At 44.9% G+C, this 23,590-nt stretch overlaps 1 protein-coding gene across 8 annotated transcripts in view; it reads left to right on the top strand.

Annotated features, from left to right (window-relative positions):
- SFSWAP (splicing factor SWAP) overlaps positions 1-23,590 on the top strand; it is a 113,625-nt gene that overhangs the window by 29,624 nt on the left and 60,411 nt on the right. For all 8 annotated transcript variants that reach the window (XM_034435837.3, XM_034435839.3, XM_087880309.1 and 5 more), the window contains 3 exons: positions 8,987-9,242; positions 12,799-12,930; positions 14,969-15,062. In XM_034435837.3, coding sequence (XP_034291728.2) covers positions 8,987-9,242; positions 12,799-12,930; positions 14,969-15,062 — 482 coding nt within the window. The remainder of the gene's footprint in view (positions 1-8,986; positions 9,243-12,798; positions 12,931-14,968; positions 15,063-23,590) is intronic.

The following is a 23,590-nucleotide window of genomic DNA, read 5'->3' as shown; positions in this document are numbered from 1 at the left end:
TGTCTTCGGGAACGACCAGCACATATGTGCGAGGGGAACCTTTACCTTTTATCACTATTAAAAATTCAAAAGTTCTTGCTATTCCCCAGAACACCCAATTTCTCCTTTTTTTCTTAGAGTTCTTTTTTGCCTTCTCTGTTGGCCTGGATCAGAACTGCTCTCCCTGTCGATCAAATGCTCATAGACAATTCAGCACTTGTGGAATGCCGATGAACTGTATATTTTATTTCATTCTGCCCACAGCTCTCGTGTTAAGACATCCAGTCTTGTAAAATGCTATTGTAGATCCCAGTTGACATTGAGACCGGGTCCATAAACAGATTTCAGGATGCCCTATTTTTCAGCAGCAGGTCTGTTTTTCAGACAGCGAGGTTGTCATTCTCTTGCTATCAGATAGCGATAGCAATAAAGACTTATGTACCACTTCACAGTGCTTTACATCCCTCTTGAGTCCGGGACATGGCAACCATCATAAATTATGACTCAGTTGCCAAACGTCTAAATTTTAATCCCATGACCATGCTGCTACTGCTGCTGCTATGGTCATAAGTGTGGAAAAACAGTCCTAAGGGTGAAAAACGCATCATAAGTCACTTGTTTCAGTGCCATCATAGCTTCGAACGCTCGTGAAAGGAACTGTTGTAAGTCAAGGACTGCCCATCCTGCCACATTGCTCTTTGCAAAAGTTGCTGAAATGAAATCTTGGTAATTGGTCGATCGCTGCTCCCTCCTAGATTTGAAATTCTGAGAAATATTTAAGGAAAGTGGGAGGATTAGCAATGCAGCTTTTGAAGAGTTCAGTGTAACGCAGTTTAAAATCTCTCACTTTTTATTTTTTCAAAAAAAACAAAACAACATAAAAAAATCCTACCTGCATTATCTTGACATCAGTGTGATGGCAATTTATCCTGAGCACTTTATGTACATAAAGTTTTGTGTGTGTGTGTAACTACTATGCTGTTATTTTTTTCTCCCCTTCTTCTTCTGCTTCCTTTTAAGTTTTAAGCTTCGGCAGTTTTGAATGCAGAGTACATTAGCTGCTAGAATTGTTCTCGTAGGTGTCAAAGTAAATATTGTTAGTGTTGAGAATAAAATTACGAAGGCGCATTTTGAGCCAAGTGAGAATTGCCAAGTAGTTTCATGCACACTCGTTGCAATGCTTAGCGTTGGAATTCAGGCAGCCACAGCATACAAAAAGACACAATTCGGGATAGAATAGAATAAGAATAAAAATAGAAATAATGGAATTAGAATTAGGAATAGGAATAGGAATAGGAATAGGAATAGGAATAGAATAGAATAGAATAGAATAGAATAGAATAGAATAGAATAGAATAGAATAGAATAGAATAGAATAGAATAGAACAGAACAGAACAGAACAGAACAGAACAGAACAGAAGAACAGAGATGGCTAACCTTTTCTGAACCAAGTGCTCAAAGCACCTGAACCCCCCAAATGCAATGCGCGTGTGTTCCCCCATGGGCCCCACCCCCCACCGCATGCACGCCACCTGTGCATGCCCCCACGCATGCGTGTGAGGCACCCCACATGTACCCTCCTGTTCATGCGCCTGTACCGTTCTGTATGCGCCTCCCCACGCATGCACAGCAGAGGCCCAAAGACCAGCTGGCCAGCAGGAGGCGCACGCGGATGCATGACCCAGCTGAGCTGGGGCGATGGCTCGCATTGCCCACAGAGAGAGTGCTGCGTGCCACCTCTGGCACGCGTGCCATAAGTTCGCCATCACGGGAATAGAAGTTGGAAGGGACCTTGGAGATCTTCTAGTCCAACCCCCTGCTCAATCAGGAAACCCTATGCCATTTGAGACAAACCGTTGTCCAATCTCTTCTTAAAAACTTCCAGTGTTGGAGCATTTACAACTTCTGGAGTTTGCTCTAGGCAGTCACCAAAGTCCATTCCTTTGCACCGTACCAGAAATAGCAGTGGTGAACTCTAAAATTTGTTACTACCAGTTCTGTGGGCGTGGCTTGGTGGGGGGGGGGTAATGTGACTGGGTGGCGTGGCCAATTTTTTTTCCTTTTAAAACCATTTTTTCTACAACCTCTTCGGCGAAGAGGTGGTAAAAAAATGCTTTCAAAAGGCTCTGACAATCCCAGCGGAGTTGCCTGCTTTTTAAAAAACCCTCTGCCAATCAGGCAACTCAGCTTGGATTGTCAGAGGCATTTAAAAGAAAAAAAGCCTCTGATGATTGTGCGGGGGGGGGGGGAGCAGGGATTTTTGCTACCAGTTCTCCGAACCACCCGCCTCCATCGCTACCGGATTGGGCGATCCGATCCGAACCGGGAGCATTTCACTCCTAAGAAATAGCCACCCCAACTTTAATATGGAGAATATAAACAACGAGCTACCTATTATACTTGAAATAGTTATTTTCATTTTCTTTCCTTCTTTTTTCTTATATTTAAGGGTAATAATTTTTGAAAATGCATAAACATGTTGCTGAATTTCAGCAACATTGAGGGGGATAAAAAATTACATCAATACTCAAATTCCAGTGTCACATTTAGAATTGGCAGAGGAAGAAATGTTCATTATTCCTGCAAAGTTATGTGGACCACGTGAACTGAATTGTTAAAGAGGTCAAAGAGAAAGAACTCAAGACGGGCCGTTCTGACCTTTAGCAGACTTTAATCTGCATGTCTGATCTCAAAATACAGGGAACCCTCAATTTACGACCACAATCGAGCCCAAAATTTATGTTGGTTAAGTGAGTTTTGCCCCATTTTATGACTTTTCTTGCCACATTTGTTAAGTGAATCACTCCAGTCGTTCAATTAGTAACATGGTTGTTAAATTCACGTTTAAGTGAATTTTGCCGCGTTTTACACACTTTCCTGTGTGTAAGGGAAAATCCCTCAGTTTTTAAGTTAATAACACATTAAGCGAATCTGGCTTCCGCATTGACTTTGCTTATCAGAAGGTCGCAAAGAGGATCACAGCTCCTGGGACGCTGCAATGGTCATAAATATGAGTCAATTGCCAAATGTCTGAATCAGACGATGGGGATGCCGCCATAGTGAGAAAAACAGCCATAAGTCACTTTTTTCAGTCCCGTTGTAACTCCGAATGGTCACTAAATGAACTGTTGTAAGTCAAGGACTATCTGTAAGATGATCCCATGGTTGGACAACTCTGTTTGGGCGATGGAATGTAAATTTATTCCTCTCCCCCTCTCCCCCCCCGGAAACAAGATGTACCTCCATCCCTCGACTTAAAATCATTCATTTAGTGCTGTTAGAAGTTACAACACTGAATAAAATGCATTCAGATCTCACATTTACAACCTTTGTAGCATTCCCCACAGCCAAGCGAAAAAAATTCCGGCACTTGTCAATCAGCTTGTATTTATGATGGTCGCAGCATCTTTTTTTTTGGGGGGGGGGGTTGTCACGTGATCACCATTTGCGACCCACCCAGTTGGTTTCCAACAGGCAAAAGTCAACGGGAAAGCCCAATTCGCTTAACAGCCGCCTGATTTGCTTAATGAGCTGCAGTGATCCACTTAACCACCGTGGCCCAAAAGGTCGTAAAATGGGGTGTGGCCAGTGGTGAAATCTAAAATTTATTACTACTGGTTCTGTGGGCGTGGCTTGGTGGGGGGGTAATGTGACTGGGTGGGCGTGGCCTTACAACCTCTTGTAAAAAAAATGCTTTCAAAAGGCTCTGACGATCCCAGCTGAGTTGCCTGATGGCAGAGGCTTTTTTAAAAAAAAAAAAAAAAGCCTGTGCTGATCAGCCAACTCAGCTGGGATTGTCAGAGGCTTTTAAAAGCATTTTTTCTACAATCTCTGAAGAGATTGTAAAAAAAATGTTTTTAAAAGCCTTTGACGATCCCAACTTAGCCACACGATCATTAGAGGCTTTTTTTTTTTTTTTTACTTTTAAAAGCATTTTTTTGTGGCAGAAGAGGTTGTAGAAAAAATGGTTTAAAAAAAAGCCTCTAATGATCGCGCGGCTCAGATGGGCATGGGGGCGGGGGCAGGGATTTTTGCTACCGGTTCTCCGAACCACCTGCCTCCATCGCTACTGGATCAGGTGATCCAGTCCGAACTGGGAGCATTTTATCCCTGGGCGCGGCTCATTTAACAACTGCTTTGCTTAGCAATGGAAATTCTGGCTCCAATCATAGTGGCAGGACTACCATACATTTTTTTAAAAAAAACCCAAATAGTCCCATCTCTACCCCCCAAACAGTAATTCTAGCTTTGCAAGTTGCAAAATTCTTTCCGGCTGTTCGTTTCAAGATGCAAGAAACTTTTCTCATAATTAGCAGGGTTTCTATCTTTTATTTTAGTGCCGGTGATATTAAGATGCTGTTTTGTTTTTTTAACCACTGCCACTTCCGAAGAACAGTAGCGTAATTTTCGATTGCAGAAAAGCCTTGCCACAATTCTTGTTTTTTAGAGACTTCATGAAGCTCATTTAGGTATAAGCTGGGCTTGTAAATGGCTTACCTTGTTGTTTTTAATAGGTACAGACTTATTATCATTCCAAGCTTCGTTTTTACGATGCTCTGTTTCCCCCCCCCCGTTAGATATCAGATCTATTTTTATTTAGAAGTGTGCATTTTAAGAGATGCATCTTATCACAGAATTTCTAACCCTTTTAAGCTTAAAACACCTTAACACCTGTACTACCAAGAGCCTTGGTAGTACAGTGGTCTAAGGCACCCTGTTATTAAGCTGGTTATTAAGACCAGCTGCCTGCAATTACTGCAGGTTCGAATTTCGCCAGGCTCAAGGTTGACTCAGCCTTCCATCCTTTCTAAGGTAGGTAAATTGAGGACCCAGTTGTGGGGACAATAAGATGACTTTGTATAAAAAATATACAAAAGGATGAAGGCTACTGCTGAGCACATTGTAAGCCGCCCTGAGTCTCCGGAGAAGGGCGGCATATAAATCAAATTAAAAATAAATAAAAAATAATATTAAAAAAAAAAAAAACACCGGGCTAGAATTATTCTGTTGTTAAGCCATTGCAAGGAAGCACCCTCTCTGTTTTATTAATGAAATATTATAATTAATTACATGTCTGTCACTTTCAGACATGTCTCCATCCTGTTTTTCTAAATAATTCAGGAAGGCTGACAAGAGAACTCTAAAATTAAGAATTAAAGCCGCCGTCTCCCGGGATACATTTTGATTTGTGTGAATCCTGCAACTGGAGCAGATGGCTTCAATAAACCTTCGGATTCTGTCTGTAAAAATTAAACCGACTCTGGGTTATTAGTGGCTTGGTCAGCTGGCGTGTCAGAAGTGAAAGGATTCATACCTGTGCATTTAATAAAATAAACGCATTCAAAAGCTCTCCGCCCAAACAGGCTCGTGATTTATCGCCCTGCCTTTTGAAAGGCATGAATTATGCAGACTCCCCACAACACACACACACACACACACACACACACACACACACGGGCAAGCGGTTGATTATTCTGCAAACTGCTGAGCTGTTTTAAATCGGCATTCCTGCAATGCATGTTAGGGTATTGATAAAATAATGAAACGCTCTCAAAGCCGCAGAGCGTTTTATTCACGCCAGCAATCGGGCAGCTTCCATTTGCACGACTTTCTGAAACTTCCTTCGGGGGCGGAGGGGGGCACCCTTTTTTTGAGGGGAGGGGCAGAGTTCGTGCAGCCTTTTTTGATGTTTTTAAATGCTGTTTTAAGTTAGGGGGTTTTTTGGCATTTGCGAGCAACGGTTTTCCGTCGTAGGGCATTTATGTCCCTTTTCCATTCGTCCTGTCGGGGGATTCGGTTTAGGGACTGAACGGCGGTTTGTTTAAGCGACTGTTCAAAGTTACAACGTCGCTTAGGACCGTTTTTCACACTTACGACGCTTGCAGTCTCCCCCGTGGTCACCTGATCAAAATTCAGGCAGTTGGCAACTGACTCACATTTATGACGGTTGCAGTGTCCCCTTTTGCGACCTCCTGACGAGCAAAGTCAGTGGGTAAACCGGATTCGCTTAACCGAATGCAATGATTCACTTAACAACTGTGGCCAGAAAGGTCACTTGACAAATGTCTTGCTTAGGAACATAAATTTTGGGGGGCATTGTGGTCATAAGTCAAGGACTACCTGTTAGGGTTTTTTTTTCCCACAGGGCGTGTATTTTTCTCTTTTTGCAGTTGGTTTATTTTCATTTTAGTTTCTGCCACCTCCTTGCTTTCTGACCGTATCAGTTTTTCCCCCCTAAGATCCATTCTTAACAGTACAGGTAGTCCTCGACTTATGACCACAATTGAGGCCAATATTTCTGTTGTTAAGTGAGACATTTGTCAAGTGACTTTTGTCCCATTTTACAACCAGTCTTGCCACAGTTGTTAAGTGAACCTGGATTACCCATCGACTTTGCTGGTCAGAAGTTTGCAAAAGGGGATCACGTGACCATTCGGACACTGCAACGGTCATAAGTATGAACCAGTTGCCCAGCACCTGAATTTTGATCACACGAGCAGGGAGATGCTGCAAATGTCATAAATGTGAAAAAAGGCGGTCGTAAGTCTCTCTTTTCAGTGCCGTTGTAACTTCAAACGGTCACTAAATTAACTGTCGTAAGTGGAGGACTGCCTGTATCAAGAAATGATGGGTACAGCATGTTGAGGAATTCGCAGAGCAACCCTAGAGTAGCAAGGGTGTGCACATGAAAGCGACTGAGAGCAGTTGCGAATAACCACAGCCAACACACAGATACACTGAGTTGTGTTTACTTTTCAGGAAATAGTAATAAGGCACAGTCCAATAAACAGTCCAGGTCATACACGGATAAAGCAGTAGATAGTTAAACAATAGTCCAGGGATATTCCAATAATAAAGTCTTCTTACCAGTCATCGTAGTCATACACAATAAACAGTTGCAAACAGTAGCAAACACAGCAAAGAGCAATAATGGTCAGCAAAGAGAAACAAACCATGTTTCAAGCTTCCTCTTAAGGACATTGGCTACAGAGCTAACCAATCAGGACACAGTATGATGCAATACAGCAATACAGTCTTAAAGCTATATTGAGGTTATATATATATATATATATATATATATATATATACATATACATATATATACATATATATATATATATATATATACATACATACATACATACATACATACATATATATATATATATATTATTAAAAAGTTTTACAAAAAAAAACAAAAATTTCCCCCCACCCATGTTCCCCCCACCCTTTCCCTCCCCTCATCCCACCCTTCCCAGAGCAAAATGCAAGGTATTTCATTTAACAATCATAAAATAGATTAACCTATTTGTATTGAGGTTTTATATATTGCCAACCCAACAAGTTAGGTAATTATCATTTCCTAACTCAGCATTCAGAACTTCTGCTCCCTCCCATATCGCTCACTAATGTCAACCTGTCATCCAAAACAATCGAAAATAAGCCGAACTTTCAGGCTTCTATCAGTTCCTTCGCTGTGTGTACATATTCAGAGGTATGTTTGAAAAACAAGCACACAATTTTCTAAGCAGATAATCATCATAATCTCTCGGGATCCATATAGCCCAATCACCACTTTATACTCCCTCATCTCATTCCTACCCATCCACTGTTGTCACATAAGAGGGCATTTTCTCCCTGGATTGCCTTATATCCATGACATCGCACCATTTTCCCTCAAAACTCATAATACGATTCTGCCGTTATTAGCATTTAATGGAACATAATGTCCACCTGTCACCTACCTGTAGATTACTCCTTTGATGTGGACTCTCAGGTAACAGCTGCAGTGGCTCACTGGTTAAAGTGCAGTACTGCAGGCTACTTCTGCTGATCACCGGCTGCCAGCAGTTTGGCAAATCGAATCTCACCAGACTCAAGGTTGACAGCCTTCCCTCCTTCCGAGGTGGGTAAAATGAGGACCCAGATGGTTGGGGGGACAAGAGGCTGACTCCATAAACCGTTTAAGAGAGGGTGCTAAAGCACAGTGAAGCGGTATATAAGTCTAAGTGCTATTGCTATTGCCCTTCCTTCCTTCCATCCGTCTGTCCATGGTGCACAGTGGTTAGAATGCAGTTTTGCAGGCTAACTCTGCCCACTGCCAGGAGTTCGACCCTGAACGGCTCAAGGTTGACTCAGCCTTCCATCCTTCCGAGGTGGGTAAAATGAGGACCCAGATGGTTGGGGGCAAGAGGCTGACTCTGTAAACCGCTTAAGAGAGGGCTGGAAAGCACTGTGAAGCGATATATAAGTCTAAGTGCTATTGCTATTGCCCTTCCTTCCTTCCTTCCTTCCTTCCTTCCTTCCTTCCTTCCATCCATCCATCCATCCATCCATCCATCCATCCATGGTGCACAGTGGTTAGAATGCAGTTTTGCAGGCTAACTTTGCCCACTGCCAGGAGTTTGACCCTGACTGGCTCAAGGTTGACTCAACCTTCCATCCTTCTGAGGTGGGTAAAATGAGGCCCCAGAAGGTAGGGGGCAATAGGCTGACCCTGCAAACTGCTTAGAGAGGGGCTGTAAAGCGGTATATAAGTCTTATTGCTATTGCTCAGCATCCTAGACGATGCATTTTAGCTCTTTCATTCAAATTCACGTTCCTTGACGTTACTGCTTATACAGGTAGCTCTCGACTTACAGTACATCAGTTCACTTGGGGACCATTCAAAGTTACAGCGGCACTGAAAAAGGGTGTCATTTTTCACAGCTACAACCTTTGCAGCATCCCCATGATCGTGTGATCAGAATTCAGACGCTTGGCAACTGGCTCATGCTTATGACCTTTGCTGTGTCCCAAAGTCCCGTGATTCCCCTTTTGCGACCTTCCGACCTGCAAAAGTCAGTGGGGAAGCCGGATTCACTTAATGGCGAGAAGGGTGGTAAAATGGAGCAAAGCTCACTTAACAAATGTCTCACTTAACAACAGAAATGTTGAACTCCATTGTGGTTGTAAATCGAGGCTTACCTGTATTCTGATCATCCCATTTTTTATATATCTATCTAGCAACAGTGGCAGCCATGTACTACAGCTACTACATGCTGCCCGATGGAACGTACTGCCTTGCCCCACCGCCGCCGGGGATTGACATGGCTACTTACTACAGCGCCTTGCCAGCGGGCGTGACGGTGTCGAGCACCACCGGCGTAGCCACAATCACAGCACCTCCGCCTCCCGGCACAACGCCACCGCCACCATCAACATCTTCCGAAGCCAGTGAAGACTCGAGTGGCGCCTTACCTGGCACAAGCACTTCGGCAAGGTATCGTATTTTAGGCTGGCCTGTGCAGAGAAGGAGTTTGGTTTGAGTGACTTGTGTAACTAACCGGCTGCTCATGTAACAGAACACCTTTTTTCTAATTGGTGGAAGGGGATGCCCACTTCTAAAAGTAAACCCAAGCTAAGGACAAGAACTTGTTGGATAGACTCAACAACTCATTGGTGATGAGATAATATGGACTTGATAGTAGTAGGTACTTACTTGGCTCTTTTTCCCATGGAGGGTTTTTCCACAAGCGTCAGAAATCAGGGTTTTTTTCCTTCCCTCCCTCCCTCCCCTTCTCTCCTTTTCTCCCTCCCTTCCTCCCTTCTTTTAATACCTCTTATGCCTTCTTTCATTTATTCCTGCCTCCCTCCCTCTTTTCCTCATTTGCTTGCTTGCTTCCTTCCTCCCTCCTTCCTTTATTTTAATCTTTTATGCCTTCTTCCATTCATCCCTTATTCCCTCCCTCTTTTTCTTAATTGCTTGCTTGCTTACTCTCTTCTCTCCTTTTCTCCCTCCCTCCTTCCCTTCTTTTAATATCTCTTCTATGCCTTCTTCCATTCATCCCTCCCTCCCTCCCTCCCCCTTTTTCTCATTTCATTCCTTCCTCCCTCTTTCCCTCCTTCCCTTCTTTTAATATCTCTTTTATACCTTCTTCCATTCATTTATTCATCCCTCCCTCCCACCCCCTTTTTCTCATTTGCTTGCTTGCTTGCTTGCTTCCTTCCTTCCTCCTTCCCTTCTCCCCTTCCCCCTCCCTCCCTCCCTATCTCTTTCTCCAGTTTGATTAGCTGCCCATCTCAGACAATTAGAAGACCCCCAAGGTCCCTTCCAATCCTGTTATTCTGTATTACTGTGGGTTTATTATTATATTTATTTCTGGTGTTCAGATGTTGAACACCAGAATCCCTTTGTAAGCCCCAATGCAGCTTTTGCATTGATATAAACCTGGGTCCTGCCTGTTGACCTAACACCAGCAATTCCGAGTGGCTGGGCTGTTTCTTTCAGACCAGGTTTTGGCAGGGAGACTTCCCAGCTACCAGGCAGCGGATAGTTGCATATGTTAAAGTGATTAAATGTTAATAATTAAAACGGCAGCTCAAATAAAAGGGCGTCTCATTGCATCCTAAAATTGTCAGAGCTTTAGACAGAGCGCAAAAGAGCTGGTATGTTTGCCTTGTCTAGTTTTGTTTCATGGATGATATCCTCGGGGGATTTTTGTCATTTTTTTTTTTTTTGACAGCCTCCTTGGTCAGCAATTAATCTTTTCACTAAAAATAATCCGCTTTCCTGCCCTGCCAGCCCTGTGCGGGCTTATAATGTGCAAGAAGCCTATTTAATTTCTGTTTCATGAACCGCCCACTTCCAGATGGGTCTTCCCAAGTGTGCGTTCTGGAGAGGATATTCTGTTGGCCATCTCAAAGCCTGCTGATGTTCATTTTGCTCTAGTATCCCATACGAGAACAGGTTCTCCATCGTTTATTTATTTATTTTCATTTTTGAGAGCCAATTTGGTCTAGTGCCGTGATGGCGAACCTATGGCACGCATGCCACAGGTGGCACATGAGCCATATCGGTGGGCACGCGAGCTCAGCTCCAGCGCGCATGTGCACGCCAGCCAGCTGATTTTCAGGCCTTCTGGGCCCACCGGAAGTCGGGAAACAGGCTGTTTCTGGCCTCTGGAGGCCTGGGGTGGGGGGAAGGCCCATTTTTCGTGCTCTCCAGGCTCCTAGAAAGGCTCTGGAGCCTGGGGAGGGTGAAAAACGGGCCTACTGGGCCCATTGTGCCATTGTGTGCCAGAAGCAGGGGGGGTCGCGGGCATAGAATTATGGGTGTGGGCACGCACGTGTTTGATACCACGCTCCCCACACTTTTGGCACGCAATGGCAAAAAGGTTAGCCATCACTGGTCTAGTAGTTAAGATGCTGGCCTAGAAACCAGGAGATGGTGAGTTCTAGTCCTGCCTTAGGCATGTGAAAGCCGGCTGGGTAACTTTGGGCCAATCACCAGGAGAGAGTGAGTTCTAGTCCTGCCTTAAGCATGAAAGCCAGCTGGGTAATTTGGTCCAGTGGGCAGGAGATGGTGAGTTCTAGTCCCATTTTAGGCATGAAAGCTGACTGGGTGACTTTGGACCAATCACCAGGAGATTGGGAGTTCTGGTTCTGCCTTAGCAGGACTAATGTCCTATATGAGGAAAGGTTCTCCATCATTTTTTTTCCTCATTTTTGAGAGCCAATTTGATCTAGTGGTTAAGGTGCTGGCCTAGAAACCAGGAGATGGTGAGTTCTAGACCTTCCTTAGGCATGAAAGCCAACTGGGTAACTTTGGACCCATCACCAGGAGATTGGGAGTTCTAGTCTTGCCTTAGCCATGAAAGCCAGCTGAGCGACTCTAGCCCAGTCCCTCGCTCTCCGCCCAACCCACCTCACAGGGTTGTCGTCGTAAGGAAAATAGGAGGAGGGATTAAGCCTTACCTTATGTTTGCTGCCTTGAATTTACCTAGCAAGTAATAAAGGTGGGATAAAAATCGAATAACACAGTTTATATGGTCAATTGTACTGCCAACGTTCCTTTTTAATTACGCGACGTAAATATTTGAAATGAATATTGCTTTGGAATTTCGCGTAATGAAAGTAATAGCGTGTGGGTGTGTATCTCCCATAAAAGAACCTGTTCCGAAAGAACGGTGTTCAATTAAAGCAGAGTCTTAGCTTTGCAGAATACGTAGAGAATTTCAATAAGTGCCTATTGTCTGACAGAAGCTGCGCATGCAAAATTATTCTTAAACCACTTCTTTTCTCTTGACTGGTGGCCGTCCTGCTTCAAACAATTGCAGTTTCTCTAGAATTGCACGTTTGTCAACCAGAATGAATCGCTCAGATCCAGGGGTGGGATTAAAAAAATTTAGCAACTGGTTCTCTGCCTGGTTGCTGGGTGGGCGTGGCCTACTCGGCCGCCTGCACCATGGGGGGAGGGGCATTTTTGCCCTCCCCAGGCTCTGGAGGCTTTTCTCGAGCCTCCGGGAGGGCGAAAACTGCCTCCCCCTGCCTCTGGAGGCCTTCCAGAGGCAGGAATTGGGCCTGTTTCCAGACTTCTGGAACTTCCAGGAGGCCCGTTTTTCATCCTCCCAGAGCCTCCGCGCAGGCCCTGCACTTACCTGGCATCTAAAACGGGCCGCATGGAGACTCCTGGGAGGGGAGGGGCAGGGTGGGCGGGGCCAGCCAGTCCTTGCAACTACCGGTTCGGTGAACCAGATATAAAAGTAGCATCCGTTTCGCCCGAACCGGCTGAATCCCATCCCTGTTCAGATCTGTTCATTTTAGTTGGATGTCTAAAACTTTTAAAATCCTGCCTGGGACCTTTGATCTGTATTTCCCTTATTCCACCCCACTCCACCCCCAATGCTGTTGAAATACCTGGCTTTTCCCTGTTTAGCCCGCAGTCAGGTGATGCTTTTAAAAAAATTGAGCTGCTTCTCCCTCCCTCCCCCCCTCCCCATTTTAATAGGTTGTGTTCTCTGCCTTGTGTAAATCTTACAACTCTTGACATTTCCCAGCTCAATTCCTCCAGTGGTTGCCGTCATTCCTCCACCTCCAGATATCCAACCTGTAATTGACAAGCTAGCCGAGTATGTTGCGAGAAATGGGATTAAATTTGAGACCAGCGTTCGTGCCAAGAATGATCCGAGGTGAGTAGAGGGAAGACTTCGGTCTTAATTTCATTTTACGATAAACCTGCAAGCCGGGTAGCTTTGCCCCGCTCTCTTATTGACAGTCTTGTCAGAAGAAAGGGGGGAGGGGGACGGACAACATAGTAACCTATTGTAGTTCCTCACATTAAAATTCAAGAAACTACTGGAAGTTAATGATAAAGCATTATTGCCAAAGAATCTCGAAGCTTGCTTTCCAGACATATGTAACTTCTGGCCCTTGGGGGTGTAATTTATTATTTTCAGAATATCAAATAGCCTTTTTTGTTCCTTAGGTGGGGAAATAATGAATTATAGCCGCGATTTACAGTTGAGGGATGGTGTATTTTCTCCCGTTTTGATTTCTGTACCACATTTTTAAATTACCGTATTTTTCGGACTATAAGACGCACCTACATTTAGAGGAGGAAAACAAGGAAAAAAATAGTTTTTGGCCTCCGTGCGTCACGTTTTCGCGCTCCCCAACCCCCAGAAGCACTTTGCAGGCCTAAAACAGGCCCGTTTTTGACGAAAATGGGACGTACGGAGCACTGCAGAGTGCTTCTGGGGTCAGGTGAGGGTGAAAACCCGACGTGCGGAGGGTTTGGGAGGCCAAAACCAGGCCCGTATTTGGTCTATAAGACGCACCGAAATTTTCACCCACTTTTAAAGGGGGGGGGGTGTAGGGGAGTGTATCTTATACTCCGAAAAATACAGTATCCATCTCCCTCCCAGAGAGAAATGCAGGTAAGCCCTCGACTTACAAATTTGAGCCCAAAATTTCTGAGGTTGAGCGAGACATTAAGGAGAAACCTCCTAACAGTGAGGACAAGTAACCAGTGGAACAGCTTGCCTCCAGAAATCATAGGCGCTCCATCACTGGAGGTTTTTAAGAAGAGACTAGACAGTCACTTGTCTGAGATTGTATAGGTTCTCCTGCTTGAGCAGGGGGCTGGACTAGAAGACCTCCAAGGTCCCTTCCAGCTCATTCATTCTAAATATTTGATTTAAGTTAATGTTGCCACATGTTGCGACCTTTCTTGCCACCGTTGTTAAGTGAATCACTGCAGTTGTTAAGAAAGTAGCACGGTTGTTAAGTGAATCTGGCTTCCCCCTTGCTTGTCAGAAGGTCGTGAAAGGGGAATCACTCAACCCTGGGACATTGCGTCCGTCGTAAATGTGAGTTCAGTTGCCAAGCATCTTGAATTTTGATCATGTGACCATGGGGATGCTGGAAAGGTGGTGAGTGTGAAAAACGGTCATAAAAGAGCCTTGGTGGCGCAGCGGATTAAACTGATGTTAAAGTAGCACTTAGCTGCCAGCTGCCTGCAATTACTGTGAGTTCAAATCTCACCAGGCTCAAGGTTGACTCAGCTTCCATCCTTCCGAGGTAGGTAAAATGAGGACCTGGATTGTGGGGGGCAATAAGCTGACTTTGTATAAAAAAGAACACCGCTTGGGGGGGAGGGGGGGCGCGAAAGCCCTACTAAGCAGGTATATACAAAAGTAGGAAGGCTATTGCTTAACGCAGTGTAAGCCGCCCTGAGTCTCCGGAGAAGGACGGCATATAAATCGAACCAATAAATAAATAAATCGAACCAATAAAGTCACTTTTTCAGTGTTGTAATTTTGAATGGCCACCAAATGAACTGTTGTAAGTCAAGGACTAGCTCTATTATACGTAGCTCTCAACTTAAAACTATTCAAAGTTACAACGGCCTTGGGGAAAAAGGGACTTAAGGCCTGTACTTGCTCTTACAACAGTCGTATCCCCCTGCGCATCCTGGGATCACAATTTGGGTACTTGGCAACCAAGTTGCATTTACGACCAGTTGTAGGATCCGTGTATCACCTGGTCGCAATTTGCAACCTAAAAGGCCCATTGGCATAGCTGGATTCACTTTTAACAACTGTGGCGATACGACTTCCCTAAAAATGGTCATAAAATCGGATCCGACATGGCTTACGAGCAACAGTTCCAGCCCCAGTTATGGTCATAAGTTGAGCACGGTCTACATTTTTGTCTCCTCCTTAACAGATTTGAATTTCTGCAGCCTTGGCATCAGTACAACGCCTACTACGAATTTAAGAAACAGTTCTTCCTTCAGAAAGAGGCCAGTGACAGCTCAAAGGTAGGTTTATGAAAGTATAACGTAACAGTAATACATGCTGGCTTGTTTGCTTGTCGTTTCCCCCGCGCCCCCCCCCCCCCCCCCGCCCCCGGGAATGGGGCCGTTGAGAGAGAAATCAGTTTCCCATCAGAGGATTTGCTTTAAAAATATGTTGTCCACCCTCTTTGTTACTGTGGGGAGGAGGTGATGAGTGGGGTTTGTGGAGAAGGGGAGGACTGTGTGATCCTTGGTGCTCTGAGCTTGGTGGTTTTCTTGCAGACGTTTCATGACTCAACTAGGTAACATCATCAGTGCTAGAAGGAGTGGAATTTGCAGGGAAGAGGGGGAGGAGGAGGAGGAGGAGGACGACGACTGTGGGGTCCTTGGTGTTCTCTGAGCTTGGTTGTTTTCTTGCAGACCTTTCATGACCCAACTAGGTAACGTTATCAGTGCTAGAAGAGAACAGGGTTTGCTCTCTGTTGATATATACAAAAGTGGCTTGCCCCTGTCATTGTTGAAGGAAGTGTTTTCTTCTCGGCTGGTTCCTTGTGTAGGCTGCGTTGACAATTTGGTTGTTGGTCTGGTGTTAAAATCTTGTAGATAACCAAGATAAACCTTGAAATATCTCATACATTTCAAATAGAATCAAATATGTTTCGTGTATTCTAAATATACGGAACAGATGGCTCAACGACATCAGCAAGTATGGCGGGTCCAATTGGCAATCAATCAATCAATCAATCAATAATAAGCAAGCCCAGGACCGTATGGGTTGGAAGCATGCGGAAGGAGCCTTCACCCCACAGAGGATAGACAATAGCTAGAAGGACGATGGTGAATGATGGATGAAATGTCTGCAAGAAAACAACCAAGCCCAGAGAGCACCAGTGACCTCACAGATATTCTCTCTCTCTCTCTCCCTCCCTCCCTCCCCACTCCCTCTCTTTCCCTCCCTCCCTCCCTCCCCACTCCCTCTCTTTCCCTTCCTCTCTCTCCTCTCTCTCTCTCCCTCCCTCCCTTTCTCTCTCTCTCTCTCTCTTTCTCTCTTCCCTTCTGTCTCCCTCTCTCTCTCCCTCTTCTCTCTCTTTCCCTCCCTCTCTTTCTCTCCCTCTCTCCTTCTCCTTCACTCTCTCTCCGTCTCTCCCTCCTCTCTCCCTCTCTCCTTCTCTCTCCCTCCCTCTCTCTCATCTTCTCCCTCCCTCCCTCTTTCTCTCTGTCTCTCTCTCTCCTGTCTCCCTCCCTCCCTCTCCTTCTCTCCGTCTCTCTCTCACACACACTTTCTGTCTCCCCATCTCTCTCCTTCTCTCTTTCTCTCTCTCTCTCCCTCCCTCCCCACTCCCTCTCTTTCCCTTCCTCTCTCTCCTCTCTCTCTCTCCCTCCCTTTCTCTCTCTCTCTCTTTCTCTCTTCCCTTCTGTCTCCCTCTCTCTCTCCCTCTTCTCTCTCTTTCCCTCCCTCTCTTTCTCTCCCTCTCTCCTTCTCCTTCACTCTCTCTCCGTCTCTCCCTCCTCTCTCCCTCTCTCCTTCTCTCTCTCCCTCCCTCTCTCTCATCTTCTCCCTCCCTCCCTCTTTCTCTCTGTCTCTCTCTCTCCTGTCTCCCTCCCTCCCTCTCCTTCTCTCTGTCTCTCTCACACACACACTTTCTGTCTCCCCACCTCTCTCTCTCTCTCTCCCTCCCTCCCTCCCTCCCTCTCTTTCCCTTCCTCTCTCTCCTTCTCTCTCTCTCTCCCTCCCTCCCTTTCTCTCTTTCTCTCTTCTCTTCTGTCTCCCTCTCTCTCTCCCTCTTCTCTCTCTTTCTCTCCCTCTCTTTCTCTCCCTCTCTCCTTCTCCCTCACTCTCTCCCTCCGTCTCTCCCTCCTCTCTCTCTCTCTCCCTCCCTCTCTCTCATCTTCTCCCTCCCTCCCTTTCTCTCTGTCTCTCTCTCTCCTGTCTCCCTCCCTCCCTCTCCTTCTCTCTGTCTCTCTCTCACACACACTTTCTGTCTCCCCATCTCTCTCTCCTTCTCTCTCTCTCTCTCTCTTTCTCTCTCTCTGTATGTGTGCTCCTTACCTGAAAATGGCTGGCAACCAGTGTGTATATATACTCCTAAAAGACTTTTAAAAAAATAAAATAAAATATGAGCCTATTTTATATATATCTGGATGAAAACAGTCGATATATAAACAGATGGGATCTGTCTGTTTTCTCAGTGATCACAGGCATTAGTTATTGAATTTGGTTAATTCTAATGTCCCTGCCCCTTAACTGGGTGGGTAGGAGTAATTACCACCCCTAAATTGGCACAGTGTGGTTGGCACAGCCGTCTTCTCTACTCATGGGTGACATCTCCCTTGGGTGAGGTGGGGATAAGTTAAATTCAGGCTCACCTTCCCTTTGATTTGCCTGGTTTAGGTAATTGTTACCAAATGTCAGTTAAACGCTGAATATCATTCACAGCCCATATTTGTGTATTTTTTCCTTTAATTCCAGGAGTTTTGTGGCACAGACCCACCAATATGACTAGGTCTCTGCGGGAAGCGGGACCTGTTGCTTTGCCTTCCACCTTTTATGTTTTTTTCCCCCTGAATTGTTTACCGTGCGTATTTTGTGTTTGATGAAACAGATTGCAAACACACCGTGCGGTTGCCAGGAAACTGTCTGTTTCACTCATTTTTGCCATAATGGGGACAAGGGTGCTTTTGAAATTAATAGCCGGGACACTAATGAACCAGAGTGCTCTTCCAGTTTTAAACAGATTTTTTTGCCGTTCGGTTTAATGGGGCATCAAACAATGTTGTGTGTTTTCCAGGAAACAAAACAAAACAAAACAAAAATGGCATGTAAACTGTTTTTTTTTTTTTTTTCAAAAGAAGGACAGAGAGAACCCTGCTACACACAAACATTACACTTACATCAAACATCACATAATGTTTACAGGAAGACAGTGATGCTTTTTTAACACCTGTGTTCCTCCAAAAAACTCAAATTGGTGTGTAATGTTTAATAGCCAAAATTCCATTCGAGTCCACAGAGCTGATAAATGTTGATAATTAGTTTCCGGTTTTAAGATAGGGATGGGATGGGGAATAGGAAATAGAATAGAATAGAATAGAATAGAATAGAATAGAATGCAATGCAATGCAATGCAATGCAATGCAATGCAATGCAATGCAATGCAATGCAATGCAATGCAATGCACTAATAGAATAGAATAGAGACTAGAATAGAATAGAATAGAATAGAATACAATAGACTAATAGAATAGAATTAGAAGAGAAGAGAAGAATTGAATTGAATTCTTTATTGGCCAAGTGTGATTGGACACCCAAGGAATTTATCTCCGGTGCATAAGCTCTCGGTGTACATACAAGCAACAAGCGATAAATCATGATCATAATCATGATGAAAATACATCAGAAACCATAAGATGCAACACTTACTGATAGTCAACAGGATACTAAATAAACAACCAACATAAAAATCATACTAGGATAACTAAATACAACAATAGAAATCGTAAAAGCAACAAAGTTATAATCATGAGAAGATAAGGAAACAGGTAATAGGAAAGATGAGAAGGATAATAGTAATACAGCCTTACTAGATACCGGTAGTTAGACAGTATTGTGGGAATTAGTTGTTTAGCAGAGTGATGGCATGGGGTGGGGGGACTGACTGTCCTTGTGTCTGATTGTTTTGGTGTGCAATGCCCTATTAGCATCGTCTTGAGCAGTGGTTCTCAACCTATGGGTCGGGACCCCTTTGGGGGTCGAATGACCCTTTCACAGGGGTCGCCCAAGACCATCGGAAAACACATATTTTCAATGGTTTTAGGAATAATTTTATGGTTGGGGGTCACCACAACATGAGGAACTGTATTAAAGGGTTGCGGCATTAGGAAGGTTGAGAACCACTGGTCTTGAGGGAAGAGGTTGAAACAGTTTACGTCCAGGATGTGAGGGATCTGTAGCAGGGGTGGATTCTACTTACCTTTACTACTGGTTCTCATTGGGAGCATGCGTGCTTCTGCACATGCGCAGATCACCTATGATGACATCCGGGTCGGTGGGCGGAGCCTCCCACCGGTTTTACTACCGGTTCCTGCGAACAGGTCCGAACCGGGGGCAACCCACCACTGATCTGTAGATATTTTCACATCTCTCTTTTCTGGCCCGTGCACATTATCCTAAGGCACAATACGGCTTGGTGGCTGTCAGCAGAGCAGGTGACATTCCCTGTGGCTGGTAAGCTGCACAGGTAATGCTCAACTTACGACCGTTCGTTTAAAATGGCGTCGGTCCATCCTCGAAGTTAAAACCATTGCACCACATCACCCGATCGCAATTTGGGCAATCGGCTCGCGTTTACGATGGTTTCAGTGTCTTAAAAGTCACATGCTCACAATTTGCAACCTTCCCAGCTGCTTTTGACCAACAGAAGTCAGTTGGGGAAGCAGGATTGGCTTAATGACACGACCCGGTGTTTTGCTTAACAACTACCAAGTCAAACTTCACGACCGTGGTAAAAATGATCCTAAAATCTCGCTTTATGATTTGCAGCGATTTACGCCGGAAATTTCGGTCCCAGTTGTGGTTGTAGATCGAGGACTGCCCATGGTTTAGAAATCACAGTGATCTGGTTTAGTTTGAGGGGTAAAGATGGCCAATTATTCAGCAAACGATCCTTAAACCACGCTTGAAGGCAACCCATGAAATTAGCTAAAAACTGATACGCTAAGCAAATAGATACAGTACTGTAAGTCCACTTAAGGTGGCCTCCAATTCGATCATTAATTCCCCCCCCCCCCTTGCAATTACATTTCTTCCTCATTAAGCCAAGCACAGCCAGATCTTTCCTGAATAAATTCACCGCTTTCCTTTTTGGAAGACGAGCTCTGCCAGCTAATGTATTTGTTTCTTCTTCTTTTTTTAAGAATGGGGGGGATGGAAATTCCTGCCATGAGCCCTCTTAAACTTTATCACTACTATTAGCGGCAGCAGATAAGCAAAGCTAGACCCAAAGATTGTTCCTTGAAGGCTTCACTCTCTTCCCCCCCTCTCCTCCCCTCCACAAGCATATCTCAAGCCATTTCTTCATTTAAAATGGCATTGTACAGTCCTAATGTTAAAAAGAGCCTTGGTGGCGCAGCAGACTAAAGTGCTGTTAAGTAGCACCAGCTGCCTGCAATTACTGCAAGTTCAAATCTCACCAGGCTCAAGGTTGACTCAGCCTTCCATCTTTTCGAGGTAGGTAAAATGAGGACCCGGATTGTGGGGGCAATAAGCTGACTTTGGATTAAAAAAAAAAAAAAGAACACCGCTTGGGGGGGGGGGCGAAAGCCCTACTAAGCAGGTATATACAAAGTATGAAGGCTATTGCTTAACGCATTGTAAGCCGCCCTGAGTCTCCGGAGAAGGGCAGCATATAAATCGAACCAATAAATAAATAATATAGCGCGGGGCTCCTTAAATGAATCTCTGGATCGCTGCAACCATCAGTAGCATCAACGTACGAGAACTTGAAATATAAAACGATTGGCCTCAGTCTTCATCCCTTGGCCCAGGGTTTCCTACCGAGGCCATTTCTCCAGAATTCAGCTCTCATCCAGATCTTGCTGACAATTAGAAGAATTTGTTCACACTGCCGGACGTTAACGCCAAACTGCTCCATCCTTTTGTCCTAATGCATTGTACACCTGTAAGAGCAGTGGGGGACATGATGGCTCAGTGGCTAAGACGCCGAGCTTATCAATCGACAGGTCTGCAGTTTGACTCCCTAGCGCTGCGTAATGGGGTGAGCTCCCGTGACTTGTCCCAGCTTCTGCCAACCTAACAGTTCGAAAGCAGGTAAAAAATGCAAGTAGAAAAATAGGGACCACCTTTGGTGGGAAGGGAACAGCGTTCCGTGCGCCTTTGGCATTGAGTCATGCCGGCCACACGACCACGGAGATGTCTCCGGACAGCGCTGGCTCTTCGACTTTGAAACAGCGATGAGCACCTCCCCCTAGAGTCAGGAACGACTAGCACATATGTGCGAGGGGAACCTTTACCTTTACCTAGGAGCAGAGGGGCGGGAAGAGTTTGGCAACACCAAACTTTCCCAAACGAAGCCCAAATTAAGATACTGCACAGTCCCGATGGAAGAGTGGGGAAGAGATTCAGGGTAGCCACATCCTAGAACAGGGATGGCCAATACAGAAGAGCCTGTAGTACAGTCGACTAAAGCACTGTTATTAACATCTGCTTGCAATTACTGCAAGTTCAAATCTCACCAGGCTCAAGGTTGACTCAGCCTTCCATACTTTCTAAGGTAGGTGAAATGAGGACCCAGATTATGGGGGCAATAAGCTGATTTTGTATAAATATACAAAAGTATGAAGGCTATTGCTTAACGCATTGTAAGCCGCCCTGAGTCTCCGGAGAAGGGCAGCATATAAATTAAAGCAAAGCAAAAGCAAAACAATTAAATATCCCAAGGGCCCAAATGAAAACTGGAATTGTTTTGACGGGCTGAAACAAGAGGCCTGTGAAAGGTGCCAAGGAATGCATGCACATACATAAATTGGAAAAAATAGCAGTCGCCTTCAAAATAAAAGCAGAACATGTGGAGGGCGGGGCAGACAAAGGTCCAGAGGTGGCCCTGGGGAGTGTAAAATGCCCAGGTCTTTTTTCTTTTCTTTCTTTCTTTTTTTCTTTTTCTTTTTGCTTCTGCAGTCAGTCTCTGATAGTGCTTTGCAAACCTCGGTAAGAGTGTCTGCGTTGTGGCCCGCCAATGGCCAGCACAGCTGGCAGCAGAGTGAAACAATGAGGAGGTTGGGGAGGAACTTGGGCCAGTCCTGGGGTTGGGGAAAGCTCGGATGAGAGCTCTGCATCGGAGGCAGAGAGGGAGTTAGACAGCAGCAAGGCAGAGGAACAGCTGGAGCCTGTTCCCAGTGTGTGCATGTGCAGAGCTGCCAGAAGACAAGAACAACTCAGAAAGCAGGGTCAACTCAGGAGTAAAGCCACACCTTGGAGATGATTGGCCCCTCCCATAGGACATAAAAGAGGAGTGAACGGGAGGTGGGCTTTTTCAGGAAGCAATTCGTTCATCTCGTTTCAAGATTGGAAAGTTCTGTTCGTGACTAACAGACTCGGTGCCAAGTTCGGCCTTGCTCTGCATTTGGAAATTGGTTCTCTGGCAGCGTTCCAGGTGAGATAAGGTGAGGGTTGATTAACATTCCACTGGAAAGACTGTTTGCCAAGGCCTTGTTGACTGTGAATGAACGGAATTCACAGTCGTGTTAATGAAAGAGGTTTTACCGGGATTAAGACTTTGCTTCATGCTTTCTAAGGAAGCCTAGGTAACAGTAACAGAGTTGGAAGGGACCTTGGAGGTCATCTAGTCCAATCCCCTTGCTCACGCAGGAATAGTCTGTGGAGATTCTCAAGTCATCCCGGTCATGGCTGTCACCAAAGGTGTTTTTTCAAGAGGCAACTTTCAGGATATACCAAAAATCCACTAATTCAACCATCAACACTAACACTTCCAAGCGTTTGTGGTTGTCTTACAGATGAGTCCCAAAGGTGACTTTTTCAAGAGGCAACTGGACTTTTTTGGTTTTTCTTTGAAGACATTTTACTTCTCATCCAAGAAGCTTCTTCTGCTCCGACAGGATGGTGGGAAATGGAAGGATTTATATTCCTTGCAGACAGCTGGTCATTTGCATCCTTTTAGAGGGTCGTTGGAGCCTTGGTAGTACAGTGGTCTAAAGCACCCTGTTATTAAGACCAGCTGCCTGCAATTACTGCAGGTTCGAATCTCCCCAGGCTCAAGGAGCCTTGTTAGTACAGGGGTTTAAGGCACCCTGTTATTAAGCTGCTTAAGACCAGCTGCCTGCAATTACTGCAGGGTTCGAATCTCGCCAAGGCTCAAGGTTGACTCAGCCTTCCATCCTTTCTAAGGTAGGTGAAATGAGGACCCAGTTGTGGGGGCAATAAGCTGACTTTGTATAAATATACAAAAGGATGAAGGCTATTGCTGAGCACATTGTAAGCCGGGGTCGTGTGATTTTTTCCCTTTTGCGACCTTCCTCCCAAGCAAAGTCAATGGGAGGAAGCCAGATTCACTTAATCACCGGGCTACTGACTGAACCAACTGCACAGATTCTCTTCACAAGAAAGGTCGTAACGTGGGGCAAAACTCACTCAACCGCTGTCTCACTTAACAACGGAAATTCTGGGTCTCGGTTGCGGGTCGTAAGTCGAGGACTACCTGTACGTGCTTAAGCTGGTTTTGATTGAACGGGTGATGTGTCTTCCCCATCAGAAGTCCTCCCTTCCATCACGGCATTGATTAAAGACAAAAAAAAATGATATTCCTTTATCTTTTCAAGCCCGAGATGTAATAATACCTTCTCATACGCTGCCAATTTGCTGGTATCAGCAATTGGGATTGTAACCCTGAGAATAGTCTTGTCATTATGATGTACAGACAGCTTTGATATATATATATATATATATATATATATATATATATATATATATATATATATATATATATATATTCAGGTAATGAGAGCCACATGAACTTTTAA

The sequence above is a fragment of the Pantherophis guttatus genome, chromosome 17, assembly GCF_059756535.1.
Source record: "Pantherophis guttatus breed Tessera chromosome 17, ASM5975653v1, whole genome shotgun sequence".
Lineage (NCBI taxonomy): Eukaryota > Metazoa > Chordata > Lepidosauria > Squamata > Colubridae > Pantherophis > Pantherophis guttatus.
Note: the sequence above shows the minus strand (reverse complement) of the source record. Positions and strands in the feature narration are given on the sequence as shown.